Genomic DNA, 16428 nt, shown 5'->3' on the forward strand with positions numbered 1-16428 from the left:
TTCCCCTGTAATAACTGGCAGTGCAGAGATATATTTCGATGTTCCCTTGGTTGTAAATGGTTGCTATTCGTATCTTTTTTCGCACCTTTTTCGACACCAACCGAGACTGAATTCCCTCGGCGATCGTCTGCCTGTAAATTGTAGATGCAACACATAAATCTACTCGGCTGACTTTCGATCGCACACCAGCCACGCCCCTCAACCCTAGAGAGATAGAAACAATGTGCCTGGCACCACCAAGCCACTCAACCACTCAACCACTGAGCCACTTGAATGGTTGGAACGGGACATAAATCTTCAGATGGGACACCGGAAATTTGTCACTTTCACCGCGACAAAAACAATTGACAAATGGGCGCAAAAAACGGGGAAAAGTTCGGAAAAGGGCAGGAAAACGCAGTGTGGCTACCAAATGCTGCCCCAATAAAACGCAGTCGAAAAAGAGAAGCGCGGTGAATTTCACGGTAAATTGGCCGAGCACAAAGGCAACCGCGAGAAGTCCTGTTAATCCTTTTTGCTGCACAAACCAAAGGCAGCGAAATTGGCACTCAAAAGGTGAAAAACCGAGGGAAAACATTACCAGGATGTGGATGGACACAGTGTCCTGCTGCGAACGGCACGCGCCGAAAAGGGAGGATAAGCAGCAGCTGCGCCTGCGCGGGGGATACAATTTGAGAATGGAAAGTGGCCGGGGAAAGGGGTCGAACACTGCGGTTGCCTGTACAAATTGAAATGCTAAAATCATTTCCAGTGCCCGGTATTATAATTACAAAACCAACAAATGCGATTAACTGGACTAGAGTCGGACTGTAAATTCGCAGGGGGTTCAGTTTTGAGTAGTAAATTCACGCCTCGCTACACAAAAGCGCTGTAAATTATATTGTTAGACGAACTGACCACCGTCCAGTTTCGTTTCGCTGTCCGTAAAATTGCCGAAATCCCATAATTGCAGCTCCTGAAACAATGGACAAATTTACTGGACAAAGCGCGGCGGACAGGACGAAGGACGCTACCCTCGATGGTAGGAGGTAGGAGGGGTGGTACATTTTATTAGTTTGCTGTCATATGCTCATCGACTGTTTGTTTAGGATGCTGGGTGCACGGCGCAACAGCGAGGAGATAGAACCTCGCCCAGGACATGACAGGACATAATCATAAATATGGCAACTAAATTATGAAATTTTGAAATGGGTGCGCTATTCCCCTTGTCCTTGCTGTCGCCGAAGGAGTTCTTTTTCCCACCAAGGCTTATTGGTCACGCTTGCCCAGTTCGAGGTTTTTAGATAGTCCGCAGATCTGGCATTTCAACAAAATTTAATGTCTTGATTAACTCACTTTCATAGAGTATAACATATTTATTACAGAAATGGTTTGTTTAGCTAGCTTTAACTCAAATTTGGTTGACTAACCTTATAAATTTTATAATATAATACATTTTATAATTTTTTGCCTTAGTGCTTACAGGCAAGCTTAAAAGATATATATATCAATTTCAAATTTCATTTTGCTATTCAATTGAATTTAGGTTTGTATTAATTCTCGAAAACGTAAAAACTTTATATTATACAAATCAAGTGCTACCAGATTGTCATATTTATTATAAATTTTTGAAAACGACATTTGTATTGCACAAATAAAGTGCTACCAGATTGTCACATTTATTACGAATTTTAAAGCCCATTACGTTTCTACATCTTACACGCAGTGTTAAAACATTTTACACACTGTGTTAAAACATTTTACAAGTGATAGCTCCAGCACCAGGTGTCGCCACGCAAGTCAAGCAGTTTACAGATTAGCCGCTAAGCAAAAGTAATACTACGTGCAAGCAGTTCAAAAGTAGTCAAGCAGTGCACAATGTTATTCTTAAATCGTATTCTATTTAGTTTTCTTGTTTATTAGAACTGGTAGCAACCAATTAATGAAAACTCTCGAAATGTACGTCGTTATCTCGTTTATTTGTTAGTTCTCAAGGGCTTCTCCGTTCTTGGGGCTACATAAGTGGGTACACAAACAATTCCAAGCAAAATAACTTACAAGATATTGGGAATACATACATGTACATTCTAGAGGGTCCCATAAACAATGTTTTGCGCATTCTTCGGCTACGAATAATCAAACTAAGGGCGACTCTGTGGCAGATCATTTGAGTTATTCAAATGGGTCGGGTGGGGCTGGATTTTGAATCGGGATTCGAACCTTGATCGTCTTAGTCAAGTGCGTGCGTCTAATATTATCTTCTATATATATGATCTTTAGTGAGTACATTTATTTTGTGTTCGATTGTGTGTGGCTTTTGTGATATTTTCGTTACCGATATTTAGTAAATTTGATTGCATTCTGTATTGTTTTATTGTTTGACGTTTTATACGACAATGCTTAACTCTTATGGGGTAAAATTTATGTTTCCGTTGCGATATTGAAGTGCTGGCTAATGTGGCATTTCTGAACAAAGGATAAGAGACTAAAGAAATCTAAGTTGCTCGTTATATGTAGTCGTATGCTGGATACTTTCAACTCTGCCTTGGATTCTCCATTCAATGGGTTAACTTTCTTTGGCTTTGTTTGATCTTTTAAGGTTCTTTTGGACTTACTTCCCTAGAATATGTTCCTTTTTAATTTATATTTAAAACACGCTCCACTGGGAGCTTAAAACGATTTTAAGCTACAGTAAAACATTTTCAATGCGCCAAGCTGCGAAGCTTTCAAGTCTTAACTATTCAATTAACTACCAAGTAAAGTGTATAATTCCGTATAATTCGAAAACGGCTTTCCTTTTAATTTGTTTAAAAAACAACTAATCAGCAGGATGGTATTCCTTTTGGTTTTTCTGTGTTGTCTCGTGGCTTAGCAGTCTAGAGATAAGCTTTAGTAAAGAAATACGTATTCTAGTTTATTTCGAATTGCTGTAAAAGCAATCGGCTAAAGTTCAATATAAAGAGAAAAATATTATTGTTACCAGAAGAAAGCTTTGAGTGTGGATGTGTGAATTTAGCAAAGGCGGGGCAGCCCAATTATCTAACTGTGAGTGGGTGTGTGTAAGTGTTTGTGTCGAACCCAGATTAGAATTGCTTTACCTTAACCAACACTGGCACTGGAGAATGCCCTAAAAAAGAGTTTTCAGGAGGATTGAAATACGAATTTGTATTTTCGACTCTTTAATAATTTCAAAGGTACTTGGTCTTAGCGAAAAATTATATAACTTGGATTTGAAATGTACAGAAACCAGATTTGTCAGATGAAAGAGAAATGAATAGTGTTCGTCTGTGTGATGTAAAACTCAATAACTCTATCCCGATAACTCTTTTAGAAGTCTTTCTCCACTTACCATCCCGTACCTAGCCTAGTAGTTCTATAACTTTATGGTTCCCCGTTCGATTTCATTTATATTTGGTTTCTCTATCACATGCTTTGCATTTCGGCTGCTCAAAACGTATCGGTATGTGCGTGTACTTAGTGTAATCGGGATGCCCATTAGAGCTTATCGAGGTCGGGTTCCTCCGGATCGGTTGGACTCATTGGGGACATTTCCACACTGTCCAGGAGGGGAGTCTTCTCCTCGCTGCACGTGCTGCCCGGTGCGTCGTCCATGTCCATCACGAAGATCCTCGAGAGGTCAGCTCCGCTGAGGGTGTGTCTAGACGGGGACTCGTCCACCGAGCTGGTGGTGCTGCTACTGCTGTCGCTGCTGGTGGTGCTGCTGCCCTTGGTGGTGTTACTCTGGGTGGTGGGGTGGCTGTTCGGGATGGCGATGGTGGCGATGGTGGCGATGCTCTGGTCGAGGGACTTGGATGGTGTGCGATGGCTGGCACTTGCCGAGGTGGCCACTAAATTCGATTGGCTGGACTGAGCTGACAGCGAGGTGGTCTTAATATTGGTCGTCTTCAGGTGGCCGCCAATGGAGCAGCTGCTGCTCCACCTGCCACCCTGATAGTGCTTCTGGTGGTGCTCCTTCTGATTGTATTGGATGCCGCATTGCCGTAACCCCTGACCCTGCGATGATACCGCTTGATTATTGTCATCGTTGAAGCTCACATCGTCCTCGCTGTGCGTGTTGTTTATGGCCGTCTGCTTGAGTCGCACCAGATGCCTCTCGGAGTACGACTTCCGTGCATCCATCACTCTCAGATAGTCGGAGGACTCGCCCAGGTCCTCGCTCTTGGAGCTGCAGTACCTGGCCGAATTCCTGGAGGCACTGCCGTTGCCGCAGAAGCTGGTGGTGACACTCAGCATCTGCTGACTACCACTGAGCGATCTCCTGCTGGCCTGGGAGCTGCTCCTGCTCTCGTACTGATTGTCCCGCAGGGAGCACGGCGATATCCTGGGCGACGGATTGTTCTCCATCAGGGAGTCGTTGCTTTTGGCGATTCTGTTCTTCCGGTAGAACTTGCTGTCCCGCCAGAGGGTCTGCCTTCCGGTTCGCTGCATCTCGATGCAGTTGCCAGGCTGACCGGGGGACGTTTGGCTGGTGGGCGTGGCCGTGGCCGTGGGCGAGTCCTGACCTTGACCTTTGCTAATGCGGAACGAGGCGTGCGTGAGCTTCTTGTACTTCTCGCTCTGCATGTTCACGCGATTGTCCGAGTGGGTGCGATCCGCCATCGGCAGAAAGGCATTGTCGATCCGACGCTCCTCCTCCAGGGAGCGAAAGGCCAGGCGATTCACGTGCTTCAGGTGCTGCTTGTCGGAGGTTCGCTTCGGGGACATGTCCTCGAAGGAGCTCACCTGGAAGGGACACTAATTAAGCTTTCATTCACACCGCAAGACCAATGGCACGGATTTTATAAATACAGCAGGTTCACTTAAAAGTTAGGCCAGCTTTTGCTGGTTTAAGTGGCATAACTAAGCTAAAGTTAAAAAGTTAATTTAAAGTTACTCACCCGATATTTTTGGGAGAACACCTCTATCATACCCGATCGCTTCGAGGGCGATGTGGTGTAGATGGAGTTCTGATCGTTGACAAGAATCTTGGGCGGATCGAACTGCTGCTGGGGATGCCCTTGTCCGTGACCCTGGGCCTGACCTTGACCCGCATTGCCAGTGGATGCCAAGGAGGAGCTGCTCGAATTGCTGGTGGCCGTGACCAAAATCTTTGGCGAGAGCGAGACGGGAAACTGCTGGGGGCGTATATTTCCGTAGGAGCCACAATTCGAGCCGGAGGAAGTTGAACCCGTTCCCGACATGGCATCGTCAATGTGCAGAAAGTTGTTGGGGGAACTCTCGCGACAGGGCGATGAGATCGCCGAGTCCTGGGAGACCATACTCCTGGGAATGGTGGCCAGTTCCAGGCAGGTCTCATTGCCACCTGTGGTGGTGGCTATGATGACATCCTCCACGCCCTCGTCAATGGGCGATGAAATGGACTGAAAGCTGCTCAGCCTAATGCTGGACGATCCAATGGACAGGTCGTTGTCGGTCAGAGAGCCAAAGGCTGAGTCCTGGGAGGGATTACTGCGGCCGTACTTGAGACACTTGAGGGAGTACTCCAACCTCCTGCTCTTCGAGTTTTTGTAGTTGCACATATCGGCAGTGAGCTGGTGGTTGAAGGAGGCCCCGGCAGCCGACGAGGTGCAGGCTGGAGCCTGAAGCCTCTGTGTTCCCGAGGAGCCGCTGGCCTCCTCTTCCTGCTCAAAATCCTCCTCCTCCTGCTCTTCGTAGACCTCGTCCGCGGCTCCCTCTGCCAGCAGCACATCCAGATTGCTCTGACTGCTGGTGCTACATCGAATGGTCGGTGGCTGGGGATCCTGACCTGGCTCCTGGCTATTATCATCCGAATAGACCGCCGCAGGGTCGCAATAGTGAATGGGCGACTCCGAGGCATACGAGTGAACATATGAGTGGGCGGAGTGCCACTGCTGCAGGCGGAGCAGGTGCTGCCGATGGCAGCTTCCACCGACGACAATCTCCTCCAGGAGACCCTCCTCCGAATCGCTTGATATGTCAAATGAGTCCATTGTTCGGCTGATACTGCGGGATCGACAGGGAGCAGGTGAGTAAAGGGGGAAAGTTGTGGGATACGGTGGGAAAGGGCAGAGAATAACAATCAGAATTTTCAGAATTTTTTCGTTCCGATCCGGCTGCGCTACCGGCACCTGATTCGATTTTCTTTTGTGTTCAGATATGCAGAAAAGCCATGGCATGTCATTGTATGCGATGAATGCATGGATGGAATTGTGAGTATGTCTGCGAAAGTGTGCTGCACTAGAAGCGTCAATACGTGCGTGTTTTCAATCAAGCTCAAGTTGGCTGCTCTGCATTCAAGCTCCTCCAAAACTCAATTAGTTCCTAGGCAGATACGCCTAGTCTGTTGAGATACGAGTATCTCAAGGTGTGGTGAACTCAATTAGGGAGCAAACATATGATGTACTCCGGTTGGATAGTTTTAGTGTCTAGCCTATCATTCGGTAGTGTTCGAGCTTAGTCTCTTTTTAATCTGAATCTAAGGTTATGATTAAAAAACACAAATTTCAGTTTTTACAATTAAATTACTTCACAATAAACAGCTTTCAGTGGTCTCAATCGCAGCTGCTCTGAAAATATTTTGGCTGCATTCTATCTAACCCAGCTAAATGGTTTTCTGTAGAGCATGCAAGAAACAACATAAGCATAAACATAAACATAAACATTTTTGTTACAAGCTGAATAGATGGGACTTATTGAAAAGGGTTAAGCAAATAACTTACAGCGTGGAAAACATTTAAATTGCATTTTGCCAGCCAGCACACGTAAAAACCAAGGTAAACAACAGATAACAGACATGGGATAATGTGGTTTGCACATGTTAAATAAACAAATATATATTCTGCTGGCCCTTCTCGATGCAGATTCGATTTGGTGGTGCGAATTGGTTTGCTTGCTGGGCGGTGCAGCTTCTCTTGGTGGTTAGAGCACATAAAAGTTTTGCCACTTACCACATTTGGCTACAACAAACACTGTGAATTACTTTTTGCAGCATTAGATTCGTTTCCGTCTGGCATAAAAACATTAATTTTCGTACAAAAAAATGTTGTGTTTGCTTTATCGGCTTGTATATTGATTTAATTTAATTTTATTCAGGTATTCATTTGGGTTTTATTTCACACGATATTCGTTTTGTAAATTTGAATTGTGAGATATATTTGTGAGTTGTTCATTGTTGGTTTTGGGTTTCGGGTTCGGATTTCTTTGGTTTTGGTTCGGTTCGGTTCGGTTTGGTTTGGTTTGGTTTAGTACATACGAAAGACTTCATAGGGCGCAGGCAGAACACTGATGTTGTTGTAGTTGTTGTTGGTTTTTGTTAGTCGAACGGGTTATGTAAATAAACAAATGCAGAAATGCAAGAGTTTGTAAATCAAAAACAAAACACACACATAGGTAATATAAACAAAAATGAACGTTGAGAGACATTCAAGAGCGGATCGGTATGTGTGTAGTAGATGATGGGTTTGGTGTAGCGGCAACTGTAACGGGAACTGCAACGGTAACGGTTTTCTGGGCGCTTTCGCAACACTAAGATAGATAGATACACACACACACACAACAAAGTTGAGTAGTAGTAGTAGTAGTAGGCGTTAGGAGAGAAAGAGAGAGTAAAACATTGCATACGGAAAAAATACTTTAGTTGAAAAAATCCTCCACTACATATGTTGTTATTTAATATGAAAGTAAAACATGCGTTTGAGTATTTTATTATATTATTTTTTTAAAGGCAGCAGAGTTAATTTACACAGGGTCAGAAATGCTTAAAAATACATGAGGCAGCAAATGAGCACTTTTCCCTGTATTTATTGTTTTGGGACTTTTTCTCTGGCTATTTTCTTGTTTCCTCGTTTTTATCACTCAATTATATTCCTGTCTTGTATGCATAATTTTAAATTCTGTCTACGTTTTTTGAGTAGACGGGTCGGGCTGCGCAGAGTCCAGGACATTATCATAATTACCTTTAGACACGCACAGGCACACGCACATCGTCAAGCCTGTGGCAACATTTTCACATTTTCCGCTTTATCTCGGCTCCCAGCGTTAGTTTTCTTTGCTTTCTTTTTGTTTGAAATCTCCTCGGATGTGTGTGTGCTTTTCTCTTTATTAGCCCCAAAAGCGAGTGCACAGTAAATGGATTAGCGGTTCTGTGCGGGCTTATACAATTGGCGCCCAACGTGGGGCCTACCTATGCGGCCTATTCAAATTCCATTCTATCCACTAAAAATATTTTCTGTTAAGAGCGGCCAAACGCTATTTATGTTGAAACACAAGTGATGAATCACTTAGTCATATTAGCGATCACTATTAAATTTCCTAACTGTGTGAAACACATCTGCATTTAAAGAACCCGTGTAGTTCTGGCGTTGTGAACAAGTGAAAACAGCCGCACCTGATGCTAAAGTTTAGTACTGCTAATAATTACAATTAGGTAAGCTACGAGAACTTAATACTTTAAGAACTTAAGACTTTAGGTAAAAATGAATTAAAATAAACTAGAAAAGCTAAAGGCGCTAGTGGAATACATTTAAAAGGCATTGCAATCCCTAGTTTACCAACTAAAGTATTATTAAAGTACTTATGTACTTTTTGTACTATTCAAACTTGACTCGAAGCCCTAATTCTGCACCGAATTGGAAATTTCTGGAAGAGCATACAAGACTTGCCTTTCCCCACACGCCGAAGAAACATGAGGATGAACCGAGTATGAGTCAGTGTGTGTGTGGTGAGGGATAAGTGTGAGATATGCCAGTGACCGACAGAGTACAACTTGCACGTTTGCCTCTAGGTGAAGAAGGCTAGGTTGGGGCAAGCACTCACCCAGTTCGTCGATCGTGCGGCGTCGAAGGGGGCGTGCAGGGGGAGTTGGCCTCGCTGAGGGAGTGGCCCAGGGAGGCGCATTGGCGCTTCTTCACCGCTTGCAGCAGGTTCAGGGTGGACCTGCTGAGGCTCGGCTTAATTGTCTGTAAACGGATCATGCGTTAGATGAATCCGACCAAGTGGCGAATGGCGAAGGTCGAAGGTACTTACACTGAAACAGGGACCGCGAAGCTCGCGCAAGTCGATGCTGCGAAACAGATCGCAAAGGACTAGGTCCTCAACGGAGGGGCAGACACCGCTGGGCGGCTCAAAGATCAGGCCTAGTATTTCCAGAATCTGCAAGAAGATTACATAGGCTAAGTATAATTCGTCTCGACACCTCTCTGCAGGTCTTGTCGACTGGTAACAATGGCATGCTAGCAAATAATCTATACTGTACTTGTTTTCTGGTCTGTGAAATAAAACAAAAAAGAAATAATAACGTAAAAATGGTAATGGTATTAATCCAAGAGAAGCTATGGCTGTGAAGCGTGGCAGGACCTTACTGACCTGGCCAATTTGTGGATAGTGCTGCAGCTCCATCTCGAGCACCCGCATGGACGGCTTGGGGGTGGTCAGCTCCTGGCCCGTGCACATCTCGTAGAGCAGGTGGCCGAAGCAGACGATGTCCACGTTCTCGATCTCGGTGACCGAGCGGGACCACATGACGGCGTTAATGCGAGAACTGAGGCCCAGGAGGCCGTTCTCCAGGCCCGATAGCCTGATGGGTGAAAAACGGAATAAATGTCGCGGAAAATGCATAATTAAATGGCGGTCCCCTTGTGCCTTCCTTCCCTTTTGTTTCGCTCTTAATTATGCAACATATTCGATGGCTACCCTGCTGTATTTGTATATTGATGGCCAGCACGTGAACACGTCGGCCGCAAAGTGTCTACTTTTATGGATTTATGTGCGAGCGAGAGGCAGCTGCTATCATCTGCCATCCCTTTCCCCACTGGCGATGTGTCCTTACGACAAAGAGCGTATGTCAGACCTGATATGACAATATTATGGCACTACACAGTGTCGTGTACTGCGGATTGGTTGGGGCTTTCGGTTCGAGGGTCCTGCCGGCATTTGCCAGTATTCATTAGGCTAAATGTTGCTGACTAGCTGGAACGGTATTCCAAATTGGCTGACAATAGAGGTTCTGAAGATGCTAGTTGCCGTGGGCTATAGTTTATTGGCTGCTGCTGCCAGATGGCAATGATTAGTTTTAAAAATCAGTAAATTATGCCTTCAGGATAAAGGGTCCTCGGGCTCCAAAAAGTTAAATAAAAATGGCTGTGTTATATGTGGTACATAGTTGTTTGCTTGAATAGGCTAGCCTAGAAGTATTTTTAGCCAAATTCTCAATCAAACGCCATGTTTTTGTAGTTGAGATAAAACAATGAAAACGTTGTAAGTTGCAAGTAGCTTGAGATTCTGGTATAAATCCCAGTTGAGCAAGTATTTTCCTTTCTACTTCGTCAATCAGATTTTCAGCTTACTAAATTCCATTTAACCGTTTTCTTCTCCTTGGTCTTTCAACTTTCCTGTCCTATCGATAGCTGTACATATGTATAAGCAATTTATATGAAAATCAGCTTTTCAATGCACACAGCGATACCCTGGCGACGAAGGCAGCGAAATTGGGTCATGCACTTGGCGCAAACTTGAACGCAGAAAATCCGCACTTTAATCGACTTTCACCTATAGGAATTCTAGCATGCAGATGCCCCCTCTTTCTAGCCCCGTTCCTTTGCTGCGATATAAGCAACTTTTTGCGCCAGCCATTTATTTTTAAAATGGCAAAAAGCTAAAGCTTTATTTTCGTTACACCCATTCGATGTTTGTAGTGGGTTGCTCTGGGTGGCGCTTACGCGTTGTCGCACAACTGCTACATGGATAGCGTGGGGCCAAGGGGCCAAGGGGGCCAAGGGGTTCCCGAAACAAGGACATGCATTTAAAGTGCCCTGAAATGGCCAACGATTCTGGGGAATTGCTTTTAATTTGCCATTTAGGCTGAAATCGATGTCGGTTCTATTTGGGTGAACTTTGAATGACTGAAATACTGAAATGTTGCAGTGGGAGTGCGGGGGCGGGTTGGGGCCACCGATTCGATATCAAATATTGCAGCCATTATTAAATTAGTTAACAGTTGAGTGGGCCCCAATCGACAAGGGACTCACCTGGCTGCCCCGTTCTGCAGGATGACATTGCCGCTGTGCAGGTGACCGTGAAGCGGAAAACCGCGCTCCTTCAGGAAGAGCAGTGCCTCCAGGATCTGTCGCCCCAGGCGCTGCACCTGGCTCACCGGTAAGCCATTTGGCTTTCGCGTGTACTTCCTGGCCCACGGCTCGTTCCACTGCGCCTGAAGTGGGAAATGTATGTAGGAAGAGGAGAAGTGTTACTTCAAAACGCTTGACAAATGCTTGAGTGGAAATACCCACCTTATATATGAGATCTTTGAGACTGCCCCGCGAGTTGAAGGGCGTCACCAGGCAGGCGTAGTTATAGGAGCTGTTGCGCAAAAAGCCCAAATCCAGAACGGGGTAAATGTACGGATGATGCAGCGAACCCAGGAGCTCCATGAGTATTTCCCTGGCGCTTTCGTTGGGCGGGAGATCCTCGAAGGCCACACAGTCGGCGGGCAGAGGTAGCAGAGTCTGCAGACGATCCGTGCGCACCTGAAGTACGGAGAAACATTAATCTGTGGGATGAAATACATGCAAATCACAGCTCACCGAGGCATCTGTGACCAGAAACCAGTTCTTGCCATGTCTTGAACCGATCTCATCCAGGTGGGCAATCACTTCGTAGCGCCCATTGGCACCCTGAATCCATTCCTGAGTGGCATTCAGCGCCTTCTCCCTCTGAGCCCGCTCCCGGGGACTTCGCTCCACGATCCCATTGCCACTGTCCAAGGCGGAGTACTGGTACTTGATGTTGGGCCTGAAACATGTCAACCGAACGTTAGCTGTCAAGCCGTTTGAATTCCGGGGATACAGAATGATTTAAGAGCATACTTAGTTGAAGGTTTGCTAGCTAAGGAAACTTGTTTGTATAGTACAACTAAAACTAAATGATTTAGACATAGATTTTTGAAAATGTCTCAACATTCATCGCATCGCACTCAGTTTGGGCAGGTATTTACACGATAAACAGGAGTGAGCACTTAACATACATTTTCCCACACTTAAACTCGCGCGTTTTCTTTTAAATTTGATGGCTTCACATGACTTTTTTTATTTGTTCATCACAAGATATGTATGTATGGGGAGGGACTTCAATCATAATCATCACTTTGCATTTTAATGGATAGATGTATACTTTAAAGATTAATGTGCCACGTGACTATTTAATGGGCTTCATGGGCTTTCTAATTCATTAACATTGATGATATCGAGGAAAAACCCAGCATTTTTACTTTTGGTGTAGTCACATTGTTGCTTCTGTCAAATGTTGAATGGCCTCTGTGTCTTATTCAACAGACCTTACATCCCTATCTCAAATCTATACCGCACAAAACAAAAAATGTCAAAAAAAAAAAATGTCACGGATAATCGTTGCTGAAATGTTGCCCAAAAAAGGGAGGCACCAAATAATTTGGACAGAACAACATTTTTCTGGCTAGTTTTGTAAGGTGCCGCAGGACGGAGGAATTTGCAACTCAATGAGGACGGAAAACAAAAGGAAGGGCCAGAGGAAGAGGAAGTAACTGCCTGCACAATGGCGCAGCGGAAACGGAAGCATGAGTTTATCATTTCATTTCAGTTGCTTTTTTGGGGAACAATTTGTTGTTCGTTTATTTGTTGCAAGTGAAAGGTTGTTTAAAGAGAAAAGTGCAGAAAAGCAACTGAAAATGAAAACGGTGTCAAACGAAATGAAAAGTAGAAGAAAAGCTAAACAAACTGCACTCACTTGGAGGCTTAAACGAGAAAGAGATGTTAAGAAGACAGAATAACAAAGGCTGAAAATGTAAAAAAGTTGGTAGTAGAGGTTGAGAGCCGGGCTCATAAACAAACACTTACGGGCCACTCAATCAAAACAGAGGGAAGGTTAAGCACATCCTCGGGTTAAGTTTAGCATGTGTTTGAAAATTTAATAAGGCGCAAAACGAAGAACAGTAGAAAGTAGAGAGTAGAGGGCAGCAGAGGTACAAGAAGATAGTGAAAGTGTGTTCGTGTGTGGCATAAAATGTTGGCCAAGAGGCGTTCTTTCTCTTCCTCTCGCCCCATTTCACTTTCATTGCGTCACAAGAACTTGCAGAAGCGGAATAAATACACAAACACAGAGCAAAAAAACTTCATACTACACAAAACCATCTTGTACATTTCCTAGCACACATTTGTGACAACCAATTTGTTTCAGATGCATTACCCATTCTGATACCAACATTCAAAATTTAGATACTCCTTTTGTCATTTGAACTTATATATTTTTTTCTCTGTGTATAACTGTGTGCTAGCTAGACCAAAACAACCAAAAGCTGGCAAAACTCTTTGCCCATTGCCTGTCTCTTTAGGCGCACGGCTTGCGCTTTTGGCCAACGGTGCGTATGTGAAATATTTCTCATTTCCCTGCTGTTCAAAAGACCTTGACTCCGATTGCAGCTGTAACGGGTTTTAGCATCCAACAGTGTGTGTTTGCTGAAGAGTGTTTCTCCTGTTTGTTTGTTGACTTAAGCTAATTTTTGTTGCAAAACGGAGAGGTGACTTTCCCCCGTTTTCCCTCTTGGTGATATTGCAGCTTAAATATTTGCCAAACACTCGACACACTTGTTGTTTGTCGACTCTGGAAAGTGGGTGGGAATCGGAAGGGTAAATCCTACGGAAAAATTGGGGAAACGCTTAGGGTGTGAACTCTTCAATGAAGTGGGAAATAAATTGAATTAATCTTCTAGACTGTCTGCAATGAATAAGTCAACTCTAAGGAGCTTATAGAATAATTTGAAAAACAATTAAGATATGTGTTAGTATCTAAATCAATCGTCTTCACAAGAAAACTAAATAAGGTAATAGAACTTATATTCACATATACTAGATTATGGGACGAATTGCCAAATATTGAGTAAAAATAAAGCGATAATTAAAATAAAAGTCCCTTTAAAAGCCGCGTGAAATTGCGAAGCAACCTTTTTTTATTTATCAAAGCCAATTACCGAACAGCTCCAGGGTCAAACCCTTCTGGGAAATGCCTAGATATATAACAACATGGATAGATACTTTACAGTCAAACAAACTCTATTGGCGGGGAACTGAAGTTGAAATATTCGGATGCCGCGCGTAATTAACGTGGTCGTGTGTGAAATTTTTTATTGCATACTTTGCGGCACTAACACATGCATATTCACCTGCTCGTTAGGGGCGCACAAACTCATACACACACGCCCACCCACTCACATCGACAGACACTTACACACACGAACAGATGCTCACGCTCGCTTGCACATTCATCATACGGCTCAGCACGTAGAATTGCGTGGAGGGACGAAGGGAGGGGGGCAGGAGTCCTCACAGATACTCACACACACAGTCGAATCAATTTTTCGCCCTTTTTCGAGGGAACTTTTCCAAGTTGATAATTTAATTTGCGATTTTTGTATGGTGTGCCTGGGCATCTAATTTGAGGAATTTTCACCTTGGAAAACTTTCACCTGCCGTTAGGACAAAAGAAAAATAGGGATAGGGGTGGTTTGGAAATGCACTCTATCATCGCACTTAATGCTTTGACTTTGGCAATGCCTTTGGCTTTTCATTTTGAATGAAAAACTTTTCAAATAAAGTTTGGCAAAATATTCAGCAAGCGGGAAAAAGTCTGTTTAATGTTAAGGGAAATAGGTATACATACAATATACTTTTTGATTTTAAGAAATCATTGCCGACAAAAGCTTTCAAGTTAATTACTTTTTGTGGCTGCCTTTCAAACCTCTTGAAAACATTAGACACATTAGTTGGTTTTTCCTCCGCATTATTTGCGTTATCTTTATGTTTATACTTGTGCACTTGTGGTACATCAAAATAAGTTCGAATAAAATGAATTGTTTGGTGATTTTTTCTACGTGTGGCATACATTAAAAGCATTTCAGGTTTATTTCTATTCGTTTTTGACATGCAAAGTGCTGTAGAGCTGGAACGAAAACTCAAGTAAAAAGAAAACAAACTCGGCAAGCAAAAGAAAAACTTGGCATCGAAATCTGTACACTAGTGACGCTGATTCTGAATTTCAAGTGTGGGTGCAAGCTAAATACAAAATAGATTAGTTTAGTACAGTTTAGAGTAGAGTAGTAAATGCAACCTTGTTGTCAGTACTGAATCTATGGTATCTCTACTTCCGGTTTCCGCTGGCATCGACTTGCTAAAGAAGAGCCTAGCTAGATTGTCTAACCTCGCGCTAACCAGCGGCGATTTCTCCGAGTGCTCGGACAGATCTGAGTTATCTTGCTCCGAGCTCGCCGACCGATTGCTGCAAATAGAAGGGTACACAGTGGTGGTTGCGGTGGGTGTTTTAGGTTGGTTTGGTGGGTATTGGCAAAACAAGAAAAATATACAAAAGAAAATACTGCGATAAGTGTGTGTTCTCTGCTCAGCTTGGTCCGTCAAAGCAGCTTCACTCAACGAAACCAAAACGTGTGGAAAACCAAATCATAACTCGAGGTACCTGTGCACTGTGCTCGCTTTTGCTTGAGTGTGTGCGTGGGGCTCACACACACACACCCGCACACACATTGCAAAAGTCCTATATACAAATTAATTTCCCGTTTAATTAAAAACTCAGAAACTTTATTTCGTTGTGGTTTTATTCAACTCTAATTTGTGACTGAACAGAAGGGTTTTTAGAATTCCCTAAGCTAGCTGTGGGTGTCAGGCAGCGACGCGGCAGAGCTCTGCAGATCTGGTTTGAACTGACCATGATCTGCAAAGTAAGCAATTTGTCGTCAAGGGCCGAAAGTGCGCACGCAAGACAAACAACGGACGCTGTTGGTGGCATTTGCGACGTTTGAGCGGATGTTTAGATTATTGAACTGAACAATGTTGCAATTCTTGTTAAATATTTTGTTATTTACTATTTAGGCAATTCTGGTTAAATATTGTTTCGTATTTATTGTTATTAGATTTTATTATTTATTGATTAGTAAGCTGTTTATATTGTTTTGTATTAACTGTAGTTAACTCTCCCTCCTCAAAATCCTGCTAGTCCTCGAGCAGTTTTTTTTTTTTTTTTTTTTTTTTTTTTTTTGTTAAAAATATGGAATATTGTTAAATTCCGGATAGATCTTTTTGGGCTGTGATATTGTTTTCATCGGTATTGTGTTATTTAATTTTTGTGGAGCTTTTTCTTGTATTTGTAGAATAACTTTTTCTTTTGGTCGACAAAAGAATTTTGTAGTAAAAATGATGATGATTATGATGCAAATAAGGGTGAATATGGCTATGCGATTAGCCGTAGAATGCGTTGCCAATTCGTTTAGATGCTTTGTATTTTTAATATGGAGAGTTTCTAATGCTTTTAAGGATAGGATTTGTAGTCGCTTGGCTAATTTTGGAGTTATTTGTATTAGTGGTATTCCCGGTTTCATAATTGTTGTTTCTTTGTTATTGAATTCTCTGCCTTTTATGTAAATTTTGTCAT

The 16428-nt window shown here is 43.3% G+C and overlaps 1 protein-coding gene across 5 annotated transcripts in view; it reads right to left on the reverse strand.

Moving 5' to 3' along the window:
- Positions 1–1940: 1940 nt before the first annotated feature.
- The window catches only part of LOC6541819 (slowpoke-binding protein), a 41899-nt gene continuing 27411 nt past the window's right edge, over positions 1941–16428 (reverse strand). Inside the window, exons 4-12 of one of the 5 annotated variants that reach the window (XM_015159345.2) lie at positions 15094–15261; positions 11541–11748; positions 11247–11483; positions 10986–11167; positions 9325–9535; positions 8986–9111; positions 8776–8918; positions 4878–5964; positions 2489–4722 (exon numbers count right to left, since the gene is read on the reverse strand). In XM_015159345.2, the coding sequence (XP_015014831.1) occupies positions 3475–4722; positions 4878–5964; positions 8776–8918; positions 8986–9111; positions 9325–9535; positions 10986–11167; positions 11247–11483; positions 11541–11748; positions 15094–15261 (3610 nt within the window). In that variant the 3' untranslated portion in view covers positions 2489–3474. Of the gene's footprint in view, positions 4735–4877; positions 5965–7018; positions 7243–8775; positions 8919–8985; positions 9112–9324; positions 9536–10985; positions 11168–11246; positions 11484–11540; positions 11749–15093; positions 15262–16428 lie in introns of those variants that run through there. The other 4 variants (XM_015159346.2, XM_015159348.2, XM_026978430.1 and 1 more) reach the window with 4 other exon arrangements.

Source organism: Drosophila erecta, unplaced genomic scaffold, assembly GCF_003286155.1.
Source record: "Drosophila erecta strain 14021-0224.00,06,07 unplaced genomic scaffold, DereRS2 tig00000055-arrow-pilon, whole genome shotgun sequence".
Taxonomy (NCBI): domain Eukaryota; kingdom Metazoa; phylum Arthropoda; class Insecta; order Diptera; family Drosophilidae; genus Drosophila; species Drosophila erecta.